Raw genomic sequence first — 19,954 nt, forward strand, 5'->3', positions numbered from 1 at the left:
AGCCACCTGGGAAGCTTATTAAGTAAAATGGTCTCCAAACAGATGTTTGCCTTCAGTTTTTGCCTTTTCTTCTGGTTTATGTCTTTCTTATTTCTACACTGAATAGTTCTACTGAATGTATGTTAGATTTTATAGAGAGCATTTTACCAGTATTTTGAATTACTAGTATTCATTTATACTACAGATGTATAAATGCATAAAAAATGGAACCTGCTTTTGAATAACTCATAATTTAGAGAGGAAGGTAAGCCAGATGGAAAAGAAGAAAAATGATACGCAGATGATTATAATGGAATATGAAAGCAGATTAAATAGAATATTGTGGGATAAGAGAAAGTGACATATTCTTTTAGGTGGATGAATGGGTAATGGTTCACCAAGGAAGTAACCTTTGAGTTTCATCTTGAAGGAAGATTAGAAGTTTCTAGGCAAAAAAAAAAAGGGACAGAGTATTCATAAAAGGAGGGAATAACATGTGCTTCATCAGCTTTCTACAATATGTGTGTGTGCTACGTTGATTCGGTTGTGTCCGACTCTTTGTGACCCTATGGACTGTAGACCTCCAGGCTCCTCTATCCATGGGATTCTCCAGGCAACAATACTGGAGTGGGTTGCCACGTCTTCCTCCAGGCGATCTTCCCGACCCAGAGGTTGAACCTGCGTCTCTTGTCTCCTGCACTGGCAAGTGAGTTCTTTACTACTAGCATCACCTGGGAAGGCCTTTCTTCAGTATGTTTTAGCCAAATCAGTGGAACCTAGTGGAGCCTATCTTAGCGAAGGTCACATAGCTTTTCTGTTTCTACCTGTCTTTTCAGTTTGTTCAAACTAGGATCCAATCAAGGATCACACATTGCATTTGGTTGTCATCGCTCTCATATTTACTTTTTCATATGGAAAATCTCAAGCATAAAGAAACTAGAATAAAGGACTGCATTTAATATTTCTTATAGGTTGGCTAATACCTATAAGTACCAATACCTCTTACAAGATTCTTTGGGATATAGATACAGAATTCTTTATAAGGAATATTTTTAACAAAATACATAGGTAAATTACATATTTACATATATTCTCCTCCCACAAGTACCAATACCTCTTACAAGATTCTCTGGGATATAGATACAGAATTTTTTATAAGGAATATTCTTAACAAAATACATAGGTAAATTACATATTTACATATATTCTCCTCCCACAAAACAGGACTCAGTAGATACCCTTTGCCTGCATCTTTGCAGGGAAGCTCTTGTGGTTCTTTCTGATCATGCAAATACATTTCCTGAAGTACAGTCATTAACAAAGTTTTAATATTGTAATGTTATAATTTCATGTTTTAAAATATATATATTCAAGCTGAAAGAGACCTTAATTGATTCCACATTTCTCATTTTAACCTGAGAAAATCACAGCCAAAAGAGAATAAGTAACTTGACCAAAGCCACATAATAACTAAATAATGGAGACCACATTAGAAATCAGATTTCTTAACTGCTAGTTCATAGTGTTTCCCCAGCATTCCAAATTTCTGTCAAGGTGACCTAGTTTGGTCATGATGTACTTAATAATTAGGACAACAAAACAACGAATTGGTTCATAAGACTTTAATGAGAATAATTCATACCAGTTAACCTGATTGCTGCCTGCTTGATGGCTTTTCTTTAGGACATTTTAGTACCTTCCACTTAGAAATCTGACTTCCAAGTGATTTTAATCCTGACCTTTGTACATGAGTTTATGTTCATTTTTAAGGCTTTCTAGGTCTGAGGTTCTCTTTCATGTGTCAGTCCCTCTTTGATGTCAGGCTTTTGATAGAAACTCTGTAGGTGGGCAATTCATGAAAATGGGTAAGAAGTGAGAGTTACCTATCTCTCCTAAAGTAAAGGAAATAAAAGCAAAAAATAAATGGGATCTAATTAAACTTTAAAGCTTTTGCACAGCAAAGGAAACCTTCAAGAAAACAAAAAGACAACTTCCTGAATGGGAGAAAATATTTGCAACTGATATGACTAATAAAGGATTAATATCCAATACACATAAACTTCAGTTTAAAAAGAAAGAAAAAAAGAAATGAGAGCCAAATGGGTCCATTTAGTAATTAGAAAATTTGGAGTTTTTGAGGTTTCTGTGACATTTGTTACCATAGTAATAATGTCTGTACAGCAGTCTTTGTCCTTAAACACTGTCTCACAATAAGATTACAAAATACAGAAACACAAAAATTTACCTCATCATACCATTGCACCATCTCATAATAGAAGCAATTTTATTTTTAGACCCACAGTATGTTTCTTTTGTGTGCATATATGTTTTATACTTTGCATGTCATTTGCATAAGTTAAGAGCACAGGATTCATTTTGAATCTTTGGTCTGCTACTTACTAGCAAAGGAACCTTGGGCAGGCCGCTTAACTCTCTCAGCCTCAGGTTCTTCAAATTCCCTTGTAAAATGGGAATAGTTTTACCTACACTAGGAGTTCTATGAGGATTCAGTGAGGTAATACCTATAAAGAACATGTAATAAGTATTCAATAAATGTTAAATTTTATTACATTTTGTAAGGTACTGTTTGAACATTTAATCTCTTCTTCCCATCTTCACTCTGGAGCAAATCTGGCCTCAAGGATCAGAATCTTATGAGTTCTTTGAAAAGGAAGGACAAGAAGGTGGGCTGACTCCTCAGGACTTAATAGCCTGGGAAAGGGCAAGGCTCTGCAGTGCCCAAAGGAGGTATGACCAGTGGTATAGGCAGCCAATGGCCTTATGCTTGGGTTGCTGTTGTTCAGTCGCTAAGTCGTGTTGATTCTTTGTGACCCCATGGACTGCAACACGCCAGGCCTCCCTGTCCCTTACTATCTCCTGGAGTTTGCCCAAGATCATGTCTGTTGAATCGTGATCTCAACCATCTCATCCTCTGGCCCCCTCTTCTCCTGCCTTCAATCTAACCCAGCATTAGGGTCTTTTCCAATGGATCGACTCTTCACATCAGGTGACCAAAGTACTGGAGCTTCAGCTTCAGCATCAGTCCTTCCAATGAGTATTCAGGGTTGATTTCCTTTAGGATTGACTGGTTTGATCTCCTTGCAGTCCTAGGGACTCTCAAGAGTCTTCTCCAGCACCACAGTTTGAAAGCATCAATTCTTTGGTGCTCAGCTTTCTTTATGGTCCAACTCTCACATCCGTACATGACTACTGGAAAAACTATAGCTTTGACTATCATAGACCTTTGCTGGCAAACTGATGTATTTGCCTTTTAATGCTTGGGTATGGCTGTCCAACTGTGTAGGGGGTCCCCAAGACTACCTTCATGCTTGATGGATCTTAGAAGGACTCACAGGACTCAGACATGGTTTATTACAGTGAGAGAGTACAGATTACATTTAGCAAAGGGAGGTGTGTAGGATGGAATCCAGGAGATACCAGGTGCAAGCTTCCAGGTGTCCTTGTCCAGTGGAGTAGCGTGTGTGTGTGCTAAGTTACTTAAGTAGTGTCTGACTCTTTGTGACCTCATGGACTGTAGCCTGCCAGGCTCCTCCATCTCCCAAGATGCAAGGTATGAGCAGCTCAGACCTGGAGAGTTAACCCTTTCCTGCACACCTACCTACTTTTTTAACTTCACAGATTGAGAGACGGTATTCCTGGTTGGTGAGCCAGCATGTTCCCCCCCACCCCACCCCATCACATAAGCAGTGAAACCTAGCAGGACTTTGTGGGGCTCCTGGCCACGGAAGCCTTTCAGACAGTTGCTAATCAGGGAAGGAGGGGAAGCAGAGACAAGGGAGGAACAGCCAAGAAACAATATGGCAACCTTGGGGCAGGGTCTGTGTTCCTCTCCAAGGGATGCCTGCGTGTGTGTGTGCTGTGTCACTTCAGTTGTGTTTGACCCTTTGTGACACTATGGACTGTAGCCTGCCAGGCTCCTCCATCCATGGGGTCCTCCAGGCAAGAATACTGGAGTGGGCTGCCATTTCCTCCTCCAGGGGATCTTTTCAACTCAGGGATCAAACCCATGTCTCCTGCGGCTCGTGCACTACACGCAAGTTCTTTACCACTGAGCCACCTGGGAAGCTCCCCCTTAAGGGATATACAGAACAACTTCTTTGAGCACCTTACAGAACTCAAACTCCCCATAAATGGAAGATGTTAGCATTCCTCATTCCAGAGAGGAACACCTGAGGTCAGATTAAAGGAGTATAGGCCCTACACACCCTGATCCTCATAAAAACCCTGACCCTTGAACCAATGCTATAAAACCCCTCATGAAATCTTCCTGGGTTGGGATACACAGTTTTTCAGGGGCACAAGCCTGCTTTTCCTGGCACAGCAATAAAGCTATTATTTTCTACTTCACCCAAAACTCAATTTGGCACTAGTACACAGAGGCTGAGTTTTCAGCATCAGTAATACAGGTTTTTTGTTGTTGTTGTTTTTTAAGATTTTCCCCAAGACTCAATTTTTTTGAGGGGGGGGGACATGTGGCTTGCAGGATCTTAGTTCTCTGACCAGAACCTGTGTATCCTGCAGTGTAAGTGTGGAGTCCTAACCACTGGACTGCCAAGGAATTCCCCCCAAGACCTAGCTTTTAATAGGAGGATAGCAACTGGTGCTCTTGGACATGGTTGGAGCATGGGGTTCCATATTTGTAGCGACGGGGGTCAGCACCTTTTTCAGAGGCAAAGAAAGGTCATATATCAGGAAGCACTACAATTGATGAATAGTTTTCAGTTCAGTTCAGTCACTCAATTGTGTCTGACTCTGCAACCTCATGGACTGCAGCACACTAGGCTTCCCTGTCTATCACTAACTCCCGGAGCCTGATCAAACTCATGTCCATTGAGTCGGTGATGCCATCCAACCATCTCATCCTCTGTCATCCCCTTCTCCTCCTGTCTTCAGTCTTTCTCAGCATTAGGGTCTTTTCCAATGAGTCAGTTCTTTGCATCAGGTGGCCAAACTATTGGAGTTTCAGCTTCAGCATCAGTCCTTCCAATGAATATTCAGGACTGATTTCCTTTAGGAATGACTGGTTTGATCTCCTCAAATAGTCTTAGAGTTTTTATAATATTGACTGAGAGGGAGCACTTAGGAGGCTGTTGAGAAATAACTCCACCTTGTCAGCCTCAGTGTCTAATGAGAAAAGGCAGACAGCTAAAGTTACCATTTATATAAGTGGAACAGCAGAAGTACAGCACTGGATCAGTAATAATTTAATACAATTTTATTTAAAAGAGGTGATTTATTGAGTATATATAAATTGGTTCAGTTCAGTCACTCAGTTGTGTCTGACTCTTTGCAACCCCATGGGCTGCAGCATGCCAGGTTTCCCTGTCCATCACCAACTCCCGGAGTCTGCCTCAAACTCATGTCCATCAAGTTGGTGATGCCATCCAACCATTTCATCCTCTGTTGTCCCCTTCTCCTGCCTTCAATCTTTCCCAGCATCAGGGTCTTTTCTAATGAGTCAGTTCTTCGCATCAGGTGGCCAAACTATTGGAATTTCAGCTTCAACATCAATCCTTCCAATGAATATTCAGGTCTGATTTCCTTTAGGAATGACTAGTTGGATCTCCTTGCAGTCCAAGGGACTCTCAAGAGTCTTCTCTAACACCACAGTTCAAAAGCATCAGTTCTTTGGCGCTCAGTTTCTTTGTAGTCCAACTCTTACATCCATACATGACTGCTGGAAAAACCATAGCTTTAACTAGATGGACCTATATATAAATAGTGTGGTTTAATTATTTTATTAAGAGTTTTTATGTCAACAAGTCATAGAAAGAAAAATCTGTCATGTGTCTCAATTTGGAGTTCTATGGTTATTTTCATGTAGATATTCTACAGGTATGATTACCTGTGCTAGAAGTAAAAGCAGTTCTTTCAGCTTTGAAAAATGGTCCTAAAAACATAAATTCAATGCTGTATGAAACAATGGATAATCTTATTTCCAACCTAAATTAGCTAAGAGTTTACAAAATAGAATATGTCATAATATTTAAGCTTATTTGGGACATAAAGTTAGAAAATTTTAAACAAAGGTAATTCTGCAGGATCATTATAATTTCCTTCCTGCCTTCTCCCTCCCCTCCTCCTCCTCTTCCTCCCCTCTGCCACCCCCATCTCATTCCTCTCTCTCCTTTGGGCTAAAACTTTGGCTTTTGAATTTCCTAAAGATGCCTCTGATGTCCAGTGCAAAGGCAAAATATCTTTTTTTTCAGATAACACCACATCTAAAGTAAATTGCTAACAAGGGACGGAGTTCAGTTCTATCCCCTTTAAGAGCTTTCTTTTCTTTCTTCAGGCGCTGATTTGGACTAAGTGTCCTTGCCCTGTTCACTGATGCCAGTGGAGAGGCTTTCTAGTCAGAAAACTAGGCCAACACCCCATGGATGAGTAAATTCGCCTTGTTTGGCTCCTGGGTGGTCCTCTCATGCTTCACAAGCATGCTGTGGGTCTTGAAAAAAAGATCTTGATTAATTCTTTTTTTTTTAATTTTTAAATATGAAAGTAAAAAGAGAGACCACCTTCCTTTCTTTAACACTTTGCCCTGTTAATTAAAGTCCAAGTGAATTAATTGTGTATGTCAGAGTCTTGCTCTGTCTATACATTAGTTTTCATAGGATCTGCAACTGAGATTATGATTGTTAGATGAACCAATAAGAGAGAAGAGGGAAGGTGAAAAGTGACGGGTCATTTTGGCACTACCACTATTCACAGTTATTGTTTATCACATCTGTCATCTCCCCCCACCTTTTCCAACACAGATGTATCCCTTTAGCTGTGTGACTGCTATCAGGAATCATTTAACACTTCTGTTCTTATGATGGGGTGTCACAGTGTGCGTAAAAATGGCTTTTTTAAAAAGTGAGGCTACTGTAAACAAATTGTTTTTGTTAATCATATTAGATGTTGTGCTTACTGTTCCACCCCTGCAACCCGAACTCTTTGGTGACAGACTTTTCAGGGAAGAATGCACACATCTGTATTTTATGACTATGAGATGCCAGACTACCAGCTGAAATATTTTTTTAAAAAAGATCAGCAAACAAGATGATTCTTATAAATAAATGAAAATAAATTATATACATATAATTCCATCATCCAGAGATAACCACAGTTAGCCATACATCCAAGAAAATATGGAGTACAATATTACAAACTGATCAATGAATTAACACACATGGAACCATATTCCACATGAAAAGTGAAAGTGTTGGTTGCTCAGTCATGTGTGACTCTTTTGTGACCCCATGGACTCCTCCTGCCAAGCTCCTCTGTCCATGGGATTCTGTAAGCAAGAATAGTGAAGTGGATAGCCATTCCCTTCTCCACGGGATCTTCCTGACCCAGGGATCGAACCCTGGGTCTCCTGCATTGCAGGCAGATTCTTTATAGTCTGAGCCACCATGGAAGCCCTGAGCCACCAGGGAAGCCCATATGCTCCACTTACTGTTTTATAATCTGTTATTTTTTAGTTTCCAGCATATTGTGGACATTTTTTGATGCCAATGAATACAGAAAAAATTTAAATGACTTCTTTGTACACAATGTCACCTTAGTGTATTTAAGCAAGATACCATGTTCTAGAATGACAGAGCTAAGCAAATTCGATGATTACAGAAACTAAAAAAGAGGTCTGACTCTACTTACTTCCAAATGAAGGAATTAGCATAATTTGACTGAAACTCTGACATAATAATGAATCCAGCTGCTTGATTACTTTTTGGATTCCTGCCTTATTTTTAAAAGAAATTCTTCTCTGAGAAAACCCCTACCTCTGACCACTAATAGGGCTGTGCACTTAAACCTTAGTTGTTTTTTTATAAAGTTGGGTTTAGAGACAGAGTAACTTGATTTGTAATTCTAGTTCCACCATTTGTTTACTAGTTTTGTGAACTTAACTCTTTGAATCTTGGATTTTTCCATTGCAAAATGGAGTTAATAATGACTACCTTATAGATTCGCTGCAAGTATTATTATATAAAATGTGTGCTGTTTTTCATGAACTGTAATTATTCAAAAATTATAAATACTTTTTCTCTCCCCAAAACTGCTAGTAAGCAATTTGACTCAGAAATGTTTACATATTTATTTGCATTCAGTCTCTACTTAGGCATGATTTTCATCAAAGTAACACTAAATACACTTGGAATCACAGACTGAAGTCTTAGGGAACACTCCCAATAAAGATTCCAGAAGTATTAGAGAGTTAACTGTAAAAGAGAAAACCATAAAGGAAATATAAATTGTAGGTGAATATTTATCTGATTTTAGGGTATAGAAGGCATTTCTAAGCATAAACAAAGGAAGAAATGAGGACAAAAGTTGATAGATTTACCTCTTAGAAACGCTATGTTTCTGTATGTTTTTAAAAAACACAGCAAAGTTTTCTACAAATAACAGCATTGTAAAATATGTCAAAGACAATGAAACACATAGATAGGTTACCCCCAGCAGAATTTCTACTAATCACCCCTGTCCCCACTTCAAAGTCTTTCCCACCGCCACTATCATAATAATCTAAAAAAAAAAAAAAAGGTTATTCTTCTTTTTTCAGCCAAGCCCCACAGCTTGTGGGATCTTAGTTTTCCCCAACGATGGACTGAACTCAGCTTCCTGCAGTGAAAGCACCAAGTCCTAACCACTGGATCACCAGGGAATTTCTGAGAAAAGATTCTTTATCACAATAAGACTCTTCAGGCTGGCCAGATTATTTACATAGGTGCAACAAGACGGTTAATTTACCAGATAGGCCTCCTTAAAAATACTTTGCAAATCTAGGGTACTGAACAACTACCACTGCTGTAGATTTAACTTCTATCTGGAAATTCCATAATGAATGCAGGTTAGACTTTTAAAAGCCTGTATTTGCTTTCCCAAAGCTAGGAAATCAAGCTTAAGAAACTCCACCAGATTTCTCCTGCGGTACCAATAAAATTTGAGTAATTTTTGAGATCTTGAAATTTCTTCTGGAGGGTCTTCTTGAGGTTCAAAAATTTTGAGTTTTCTAGTCTGCCAGGGAGTGACTTTCCTAATACCTGTGAGGCTGGTACACCTAGGTACCAGGCCAGTTTTCCTAGGAAGTCTTTGTTAACATTGGTTCCATAGGTACAGCCAAACTTTGGCCCTTAAAATGGCCTGTCATACCTGGTTAAACCAGCATTCTACTTAAATATTACACTTCATGTAAGGCTGTAGTTATACAATCAATGTGTCTGTCAGGTTATATCCTGGTAAACAGGAAAGCAGATCTTTATTCAATCAAGTTAAAAGTTTCTGAATTCTGGGGGAGTCAGTAAAGATCTGATATTTAAACATTTTCAGTTTCCAAAAGTAGAATCTACTAAATTGCTATGTTACATACTGATTATTATTTAAGAAGAAAGAGAAAGAGCTTCCTTTCGTATCCAGAAAAACAGAACATTAAAACAATACTAATAATAGTCCAAAGAAATAATAAAAATAAACTTCCCCTCATCAGTTTCATCTTGTCCTAAACTGTTAATTCTTATTCTGATAAATATTGGGTTGGGAGTCTTATGAAGTCACCTGCTTCTTGATATAATAGAATCCTGGAAATCCTGACTCAGCCCACTGGTACAGTCTTGAGGGTTGACTATGTAATATCAGGTCAGCGTTGAAGTGTTAATACTTTGAAGAATTATATGTCAATTATACCTCAATAAAAATATGTTTAAAAATAGTTTGGAGAACCTGGCTCAATTCTTATCCCAGGAGGCTCTGAAACTGGCCTTCTTTGTTGAAGACACAAACTCTGATCTTTAGTTTATAGTAGAACTCTCAAGCAAGCATCTCAATAAAACAAAAACTATCTGTAGAAGACAGAGATGTTAAATGATTATGATTAGTTTATTACTCAGACCTTTCAAATAGAAAGTCTGATAAGGCAACTGACAAGAAAATTCATCTCACATACTAGTAAAGTAATGCTCAAAATTCTCCAAGCCATGCTTCAACAATATTTGAACTGTGAACTTCAGATGTTCAAGCTGGTTTTAGAAAAGGCAGAGGAACCAGAGATCAAATTGCCAACATCTGCTGGACCATCAAAAAAGCAAGAGAGTTCCAGAAAAATATCTATTTCTGCTTTATTGACTATGCCAAAGCCTTTGACTGTATGGATCACAAGAAACTGTGGAAAATTCTGAAACAGATGGGAATACCAGACCACCTGACCTGCCTCTTGAGAAATCTGTATGCAGGTCAAGAAGCAACAGTTAGAACTGGACATGGAACAACAGACTGGTTCCAAATAGGAAAAGGAGTATGTCAAGGCTATATACTGTCACCCTGCTTATTTAAATCTTGTCCAACTCTTTGCAACCCCATAGATTGTAGCCTACCAGGCTCCTCTGTCCATGGGATTTTCCAGGCAATAGTACTGGAGTGGATTGCCATTTCCTTCTTCAGGGGATCTTTCCAACCCAGGGCTCGAACCCCGGGTCTCCCACATTGTAGACAGACACTTTACCATCTGAGCCACCAGGGAAGTCCTATATGCAGAGTACATCATGAGAAATGCTGGGCTGAATGAAGCATAAGCTGGAATCAAGATTGCCAGGAAAAATAACAATAACCTCAGATATGCAGATGACACCACCCTTATGGCAGAAAGTGAAGAAGAACTAAAGAGGCTCTTGAGGAAAGTGAAAGAGAAGAGTGGAAAAAGTTGGCTTAAAACTCAACATTCAGAAAACTAAGATCATGGCATCTGGTCCCATCACTTCATGGCAAATAGATGGGGAAACAGTGGAAACGGCGGGGCGGGGGGGGGTGGGGGGGGTGGGGCGTCCAAAATCACTGCAGATAGTGACTGCAGCCATGAAATTAAAAGATGCTTACTCCTTGAAAGGAAAGTTATGATCAACCTAGACAGCATATTAAAAAGCAGAGATATTACTTTATCACAAGGGTCCATCTAGTCAAGGCTATGGTTTTTCCAGTAGTCATATATGGATGTGAGAGTTGGACTCTAAAGAAAGCTGAATGCCGAAGAATTGATGCTTTTGAAGTGTGGTGTTGAAGAAGACTCTTGAGAGTCCCTTGGACTGCAAGGAGATCCAACCAGTCCATCCTAAAAGAGATCAGTCCTGGGTGTTCATTGGAAGGACTGATGTTGAAGCTGAAACTTAAATACTTTGGCCACCTGATGGAAAGAACTGACTCACTGGAAAAGACCCTGATGCTGGGAAAGATTGAAAGCAGGAGGAGAAGGGGATGACAGAGGATGAGATAGTTAGATGGCATCACTGACTCAATGGACATGAGTTTGAGTAAACTCTGGGAGTTGGTGATGGACAGGGAGGCCAGGTGTGCTGCAGTCCATGGGGTCGCAGAGAGTTGGACACAACTGAGCGACTGAACTGAACTGATGATATGCAAAACAAAGATAATAAAGCCATGCCAAAAAACTAGACAAAATGTTTCTAAGGGTAGTGATGAAGCTTGTTTTCAAAGACATCGTAAAAGTTACATCTCATTTGTAAAAATGAATGAATGAACATGATTTTTATATAATGCTTAAATATAGCTAATAACACTGAGATATTATACTAATAAGGCTTTCCTGATGGCTCAGTGGGTAAAAATCCACCTGCAATGCAGGAGACACAGAAGACTCAGGTTCAATCCCTGGGTCAGGAAGATCTGGAGGAGGAAATGGCAACCCACTCCATTATTCTCACCTGGAAAATTCCAGGGACAGAGGAGCCTGGCGGCCTACAGTCCATGAGATCACGAAGAGTCAGATACGACTAAGCACATGGCACACATTATACAAATACAATATAAAGAACTGTTGTTCAGTAGCTAAGTCATGTCCGACTCTTTGTGACCCCATGGACTGCAGAATACCAGGCTTCCCTGTCCTCCATTATCTCCCAGAGTTTGCTCAAGTTCATGTCCACTGAATCAGTGATGCTATCTAACCATCCTCTGCCACCTCTTCTCCTCCTGCCTTCAATCTTTCCCAGCATCAGGGTCTTTTCCAAAGAGTCAGCTCTTCGCATCAGGTGGCCAAAGTATTGCAGCTTCAGCTTCAGCATCAGTCCTTCCAATGAATATGCACAGCTCATTTAAAATATTAGATGTTAAATGTACTTATTTTGGGGCAGAAACATTTTACTTACATAAGTGGTTTTACTTATCTCTACAAGCCATGAGAACAGAGTTCTTTTAAGAATTACTAATGTAGGGGCTTCCCTGGTGGTCCAGTGGTTAAGAATCTGCCTTGCAATGCACGGGACAAGGGTTTGATCCCTGGTTGGAGAAGATCCCACATGCCTTGAGCAACTAAGTCACAACTCCTGAGCCTGAGAACTGAAACTACTGAAGCCCAAGCTCCCCAACAAAGAGAGGCCACTACAGTGAGAAGCCCACTAGTCACAACTAGAGAAAGCCTGGGCACAGCAAGGAAGATCCAGCCAAGGCAAAAATAATACATTTAAAAATTAAAAACAAAAAGTATTACTAATTAGCACATTCCTGGTGGTCCAATGGCTAAGACTCTGCACTCCCATATCAGGCAGCTCGGATTTGATCCGGGGTCAGGGAGCCTGGTGGGCTTCGGTCTGTAGGGTCGCACAGAGTCGGACATGACTGAAGTGACTTAGCAACAGCAGCAGCAGATATAGAAAGAGCTAATAGTTTCAGATCAGTAAAGTTAGAAAACAAATTCACACTGGTGCAGATATCCAATAGCTGTTCTTTGTATCAGATGGCAATGATCAATTCTATTCCACTGGACACAAACAATCCGTATCATTATGAACAAAAATCATTTGAATTATTATCAGTTTTTTACAACTTACAGTTTTAAAATAGCTTAAAGATGATAAAAGATGAACACCTAGGTAATCTTTTTTGCCTATTTCAAAGCATTTCATAATTTATCTTGACTAAAGCAAGGGAAAAATATTCAGAATACGGTTACACAAATCATAAAATTTAGCTATTTATGTGTAACATTCTAATTTTATAAACTTTGCAGGTTCCAAAATAAAGGCATTTCTGAGGACTCTTGTGCAGAATTCCTTTATTAACTATAAAACTTTGTATCAACTAAAGCACATTCTCCACTAGGCCTTGTTTCATTAGCCTGATTTGAATTACCCTACATATTTGAAAATAATTTAAGTAGGTCCTGACAGTTTTTCATTCCATCTTCCTATCTTTGGTTACTCTGTATCAGAATTAAGATTTTTAATTATTATCATTAATCTCCTTCTTATATTTGTGAAAAGAAAATGATGGAACTAAACAATCACAGGAAACATTTTTACCCAAATTCTAAGCACCTGTAAAAAGTACAGAGCAATCCCTCCTGACATTTGAATTAATAGTTTTAAGTATGTGTCAGGTGATTCTCCTTTGGAGAAGGAAATGGCTACCCACTCCAGTATTCTTGCCTGGAGAATCCCATGGACAGAGGAGCCTGACAGGCTACAGTCCATAGCGTCACAAAGAGTCCGACACGACTGAAGCTTTTAGCACACAGGTACACACAGGTGATTCCCTTTACTCTTAGCTTTTCAATCATGTGCTATTGCTGCCTATCTGTCATAAAAAGGGAAGTAGATTACCTGTGGCGGATTCATTTTGATATTTGGCAAAACTAATACAATTATGTAAAGTTTAAAATTAAATTAAAAAAAAAATAAATAAAGATCTAAAAGTCCTAAATATTTATTGAGATTTTCTCCTTTTCAGCCAAGAATAGAAAACAAGCACTTTAGAGAGAAGAAAAAGCTATGTAGAAGTAGGAAACTTCCAATAGTTTAAACCTTGACATTTGTATTCACAGAATCTTTGTAGACTGTTCTCTACAAATGGCTATTGTCCTCTGCAGAGAAAAATCCTAGTCTAAACCCAATTAATTATACATTTTAAGGCCTTTAAAATTCTTTAAAAAATTTTAAAATGGAAGTGGTAGGGTATATTTTAACAAATAAAGACACTTATTATTTATTAGTTTCTTAGGTTTTGTTGCTGAGCACATTTTTAGTAAAGAATAAAACGAATAGAGGAGGAATTGGGAAACCTAACAATAAGAGGAAAGATTTCCCAGGGAAAAAAATAAGAAGAAAGAATGCAGTTTAAAATTGCCATAAGCTTTGGGGGATTTATTATCCCAGAAAAGATGAGCAGTTGTATTTGTCTTTAATTAGCTCTATTCATTTTGTTTTTCAGATTGATGATTACCCAGAATTTCTAAGTCCACCAGATAGAGAAACCAACCAACACATTCGTATCATTTATTATTCAACTATTTTAAAAAAAGAGTGTGAAAAATCAAAAGGTGTCAGGAAATTCTTATTTCCATTTCATCATGCCAATGCTAACAACAAAAAAGGTATGTAATATATTTCTTTAGGTGACATAAGAAAAGATACATTTCTATAGGAGATAAAAAGATAATGTTCTTTTTTCCTTCCCAGCTTTACTTAAGTATGATTGACAAATACAAATCTATGTATTGATATTTAAGGTGTACAGTGTGACGTTTTGAAATATGTATATCAAAGTCATCACTGTGAAGTGGCCACCACAGTCAGGCTAATTAAGATATCCATCACCACACACAGTTACTTTTTTGTTTGCTTTTTTTTTTAAAAAAAACACTTGAGATCTACTCTCTTTGCAGATTTCAAATATACAGCATGTTGTTGTTAACTACAGTCACCATGGTATACATTTCAGTCTCCAGGACTTATTTATAACTGAAATTCTGTAACCTTTGATGCACACCTACCTTTTTCCCTTACCTCCACTTCCAAGTCCCACAAGAGTAACCACCATTATACTGTTACTGTGAGTTCCTTGTTTAGATTCCACGCAAGTGAGATTATACAGTATTTACAGGTTCTGTGCCTGGCTTACTCGTACAATGTCTTCCAGGTTCATCCATGTTGTTGCAAATGGCAGAATTTCCTTCGTTTTAGAAGCTGGACAATACTACATTGTGTGTGTATATGTATACATATATACACATACATATATACATACACAGGCTTCCCAGGTGGCACACTGGTAAAGAATCCACCTGCCGATGCAGGAGATGCAAGAAACACAAGTTTGATCCCTGAGTCAGGAAGATCCCCTGGAGTATGAAAGGGCAACCTGCCTCTGTATTCTTGCCTGGAAAATTCCATGGTCAGAGGAGCCTGGAGGGCTACCATCCATGGGGTCACAGAGTCAGACAGGACTGAGCAACTAAGCACGCACGCACGCGTGCGCACACACACACACACTACATTTTCTTTATCCATTCATCTATTGCCAGACACTTAGGGTGTTTACCATTCTTGACTGTGTGTGCTCATTTGCTAAGTCATGTCCAACTTTTTGTGACCCCGTGGACTGTGGTTCGACAGGCTCCTTTGTCCATAGATTCCCCAGGCAAGAATACTGGAGTGGGTTGCTACTTCTTTCTCTGGGGGTACTCACCAACCCAGGGACTGAACCCACACCTCTTGCATCTCCTGCATTGGCAGACAGTTTCTTTACCACTGAGCCACCTGGGAAGCCCCATTACACAATTCTTGATTACTCTAAGTAATTCTGCTATGAACATGGGAGTGCAGATATCTCTTTGAGACAGTGATTTTATTTCCTTCAGATATATACCCAGGAGTGGGATGGCTTTTAATTTTTGGGGGCACTTCCATACCATTTTCCAGAATAGCTGTACTAACTTACATTCCCTCCCAACAGTGCATGAAGGTTCTCTTTTTTTTGCATCCTTGCTAACACGTGTTATCTTTTGACCTTTTGATGAGTCATCCTAGCAGGTGTGAGGTGACAGCACACTGTGGTTTTGACTTGCTTTTCCCTATGATTAACGATGTTGAGAAGATTCGGCTCTTCACACTGAGGATAAGCTGGCTATCCATGATCAGCAGCATAGTGCCTGGGCCTAGTTTGCCATGAGTAGAAAGGAAGGAAAGAAATGTATGGAAGAAAGAAAGGGAGGAAGGAAAATAAAAGAAGAAAGAAAAAAAGAGAGGAAAGTGTTTTCACTAAATATTGGTTTAAAAAAACAATGAGTTAGACTCTGAATTCCCTTTGGTCAGTGCTTGTTTGATTTTAGTAACCTTATCAACAACCAGAGATTTTAATGAAAAAACCTGGTGAAGAAGTGCAGGGGGTAACCAGAAAGATTGTGAGGGGGTAACCAGAAAGATTGTGAACACCTGGCTTTAGGAAAACTCCTTATAGTCATCTCTCTGAACCCTGGGCCTCTTACCAGCAAGGGAGTCACCAGCCCTGCCCTGATAATTGTGGTTTATTAACAGCATTCACCGGAGAAGGAAATGGCAACCCACTCCAGTGTTCTTGCCTGGAGAATCCCAGGGACGGGGGAGCCTGGTGGGTTGCCATCTATGGGGTCGCACAGAGTCGGACACGACTGAAGTGACTTAGCAGTAGCAGCAGCAACAGCATTCACTCTTCATTCAAAAATATTGGTTGGAAATCTGTTCCCAAGAGTGATTCACATCTAGATTAAAAACATGAAAAGTCACCTTTAGATCTTGTTTTTAGGGAGCTCAGTGTGTGATTTTCCAGTTGTGCCTAAGGAGATCCAGATGATCTAGAGAAAGGGAGGTGGGGAGTCCGGACTCCTGGCAGCCTGTTTCTAGGTTTCACGCTTTGGGCCCTTCCCAAACATTTCTCATGGAGAAGTTTTAAAAATTCAAGGGTGACTGGATAAAAATAGATTATATAGTTCAGCATGGCACTGCTTACTTTCTTGGTCTTATTTTGTGCATGAAAAATACACATATATATGTATTTGATATATGTATATGAAATGTACATGTATACAAAGGAGTCCTTTAAAGTATCCATCCCTATAATTGGGAGCTGGTGAAAAGCAGAAAAAAAGGCATAGACTTGGGACTCAGCTAAGCCAGATTTGCATACTGGTTCTCACCTTTCCCAGCTGTATGACTGTCTGCAAGTCACTCAACTTTTTTGTGAGCCTCAGCGTCCTTGTCTCTGTTACTAGCGTCACAAGGTCATTGCATTATGTGAAATCATGTGGCCAGGGCTGGGCACACAGCAGGAAAGTAAGCAGCTATGAAGACTGCATGCTTAGCATGGAGAGAGAAAGAAAGAATGAGATCCACGGTGGCTCACTGGATAGGCCCTTCCACCTCTGGCATCTAGCCAATGTAGACAGACCAACCAGTACCAGCCTGTTCACTCTTCACTGGACTCCACTCAAAATCAGGGTCAACCTTTTGGAGTACTGAAGAGCTACTGAGTGTGAGAAAAATGTCTAGTGTTTGTACACTGTCCTGGATAAGGACCTTACCACATCGACACTCTAGAGCATGGCGGCTGTTTTTAAAAGCTGCTCTAATTAGCAAACTTGTTAAATCCCTGGTTGCTCACCAGGTCTCCTGTCACACTAATTAGGATATCTAACTGGTGTTGGTTGCCTTAAATGCATATTTATCCTTGTCCACAAGCATAATTATTCTTGGCTTCTTTCCCTTAACACGTATAAGAAGATGAAAACATGCATTAAAGAAACCAATTATAGGTAGAAGTTTTATGAAATTTAAATTCCTAGAAACTTTGCAAATGATGTTAAAAACAGTGAAGAGTCTTTTAAAACGTATCCTTTGTTCACACACACATTCATGGAATGACACCTCTCCCCTCCTCTCCTTTATTTTCATTTCCAAAGGTACCATCTGACACTTTGGCAAAGGGATTTTCAAAAACAGGAAATGATTGCTGTTTCAAGGAGTCATACGTAGCATACATTGGAGGATAAAAAACATGCCCCCTTTCCAGCAAGTCAGCACTGATGTGCTCAGATTCCTCTTGGCCTCCAAGCTGCTTATTCCTGGGTTAGGTATTGCTCTGTGCACAGGACCCCAGTGGTTCACCTCCTGGACATTCTGTAATATGTACTTCTGAAGCAAGAGATACGCTCAAACCTATCTAAGCGTCTATTTGACGGTAGTCATTACTAGAGTCCTTCATGTTAATAATGATGATGCCATGCCTAGAGAAGCCACTCACATTAATTACTGAGTATTTAAATAAAGATAATTATTAGAACTCCAAATCTCTTGGGTGAAAGCCTAGGGAATATTTGTGTCATGTGGTAAAGGTGCTCCCACTCCAATCAAGTAGATCATCTTAACAAAGGAGGCTCAAAATTTCAGATCATTTTTAATATAAATACTGAGTCTAATTACCATATTTTAAAGCAGGATTTCTAATTAGGCCCAACTTTTCTGGAGCTACAAAGAGGCTTTTCTCTATAGTACACATGTAATCCTGTATGGGCCACAGTTAGCACTCTGAATTGCACATTTTATGGCAACCCACTCCAGTATTCTTGCCTGGAGAATCCCATGGATAGAGGAGCCTGCGGACTACAGTTTATAGGGTTGCAAAGAGTCAGACACAACTGAAGCGACTTAGTATGCGCGCACAGATGAAGGGCATGATTAGTAAACTCTGAATGAACAACCTTGGTGACAGCAGAGTGCCAGTGGTGAGCTGTATTAACAGTACGAGCTCTAGAATGAATGGGGTTATCAATGCCCATTAGTTTCAGGTACATTCTAGAATAGCGCTATCCAATAGAACTTTCTGCAATGATGGAATTGTTCCATATCTAGTCTCATTATGTCTAAACGGTATCCATCAGCTACCTGTGGCTGTTGAGGACCTCAGATGACTAGTGCTACTAACTGAATTTTAGTTAATTTTAATGTTAATAGCCACAGGTAGCTCATGGCTACCAAATTGATCACTGCAGTTCTAGAATCATGGAAAAGACCTTAAAGGTTTTAGTGGCATATTTTGAAACACTGGCATAAAGTGAGGTAGACTAATCCCCAAACCAGAACAAGACACAATAATTTAATGAAACAAAAACAGAATCAAAGTTTTTTATATGTCTGTGCATATGTATACATGTGTATGTGCATAATTTTTATTTTAAACCTAAAACCTAGATGTTTTTTAAAACTAGTGATGTGGGGTAAAGCCAAAACAACAAGACACTGATGAGTCTCTTAGGTTAAATGGATAACTTTTTAAAAGAAAAATTTTGGGCTGCTCCATGCAGCTCGTGGGATAAAAGTTCCCCGACCAGGAATGGAACCCATGCCCACTGCATTGGGAGCGCAGACTCCTAGCCACTGGACTGCCAGGGAAGTCTCTGGATAATTTTTATCAATACATAAGCTTGTCAGTCTTCCCCAGAGAAATAAGATTTGACAAATATAATCAAACCTCCTACAGGCAAAACAGCAGGTTCATTCTTTTTGGCATGTTGCTTCTGAAAGTATTCCTCAGCTGACCAGCACCATGTACCATCAGACACACACTGTGCCGAACTGGCTGAAGGACTTCCTACCTAAGCTACTGAAGAAGATTGAAGACTGCTGGTGCACACGAGATAACACAGGGGCAGATCTCTCTATTATCTGTATTCAGGCTCTCTTGTCATTATTGCCAGTATAGCCCTGCCAGGTTCCAATCACTGGCATCCAGGAGACCAGACATCCCACCAAGTGCTGAAACACAACTCTAGCCATACTTCATTTCTCAGTGGAGAACAGATGATCCTAAGCTTAGCCACTCCATTGTTACAAATTAAAAAGCTAATATAGAGAGGCAGGGACACTGACACTAAAGTTTTGTCACAACCTTTTCGTGTCCTCATACACAAAAAGACAAAGTTCAAGTTTGGTTGGTGAACTTGGATGAAATCAGGCTTAAGAGATGACTTGAAGCTAGCTAGGTACAGGCTGACTGTGGGTAGTATCAGCTTCTCAGTGAAGCAGCCCCGGCACTCTTTCCCCTCCAGCATGCCGGCAGTGCTGTACTCTGTGTTTCCGTTTCTCCAAGCTGCCTGTTTCGTGGCTTGGGTACTGCCCAGGAAAGGAGTTTGTACATATGACTCCTGTGGTTC

General features: G+C 39.7%; 2 protein-coding genes across 9 annotated transcripts in view; one reads left to right on the forward strand and one right to left on the reverse strand.

Moving 5' to 3' along the window:
* The window catches only part of XPOT (exportin for tRNA), a 173,463-nt gene that overhangs the window by 77,561 nt on the left and 75,948 nt on the right, over nt 1–19,954 (reverse strand). The window lies entirely within an intron of this gene.
* Nucleotides 1–19,954, forward strand: part of C5H12orf56 (chromosome 5 C12orf56 homolog) — a 76,852-nt gene that overhangs the window by 15,173 nt on the left and 41,725 nt on the right. Inside the window, exon 2 of the mRNA XM_086400202.1 lies at nt 14,200–14,362. Coding sequence (XP_086256328.1) covers nt 14,200–14,362 — 163 coding nt within the window. The remainder of the gene's footprint in view (nt 1–14,199; nt 14,363–19,954) is intronic.

This window comes from Bos grunniens, chromosome 5 (genome assembly GCF_055505025.1).
Source record: "Bos grunniens cultivar Pamir isolate PY7600 chromosome 5, Bosgru_T2T1.0, whole genome shotgun sequence".
NCBI classification, from domain to species: domain Eukaryota; kingdom Metazoa; phylum Chordata; class Mammalia; order Artiodactyla; family Bovidae; genus Bos; species Bos grunniens.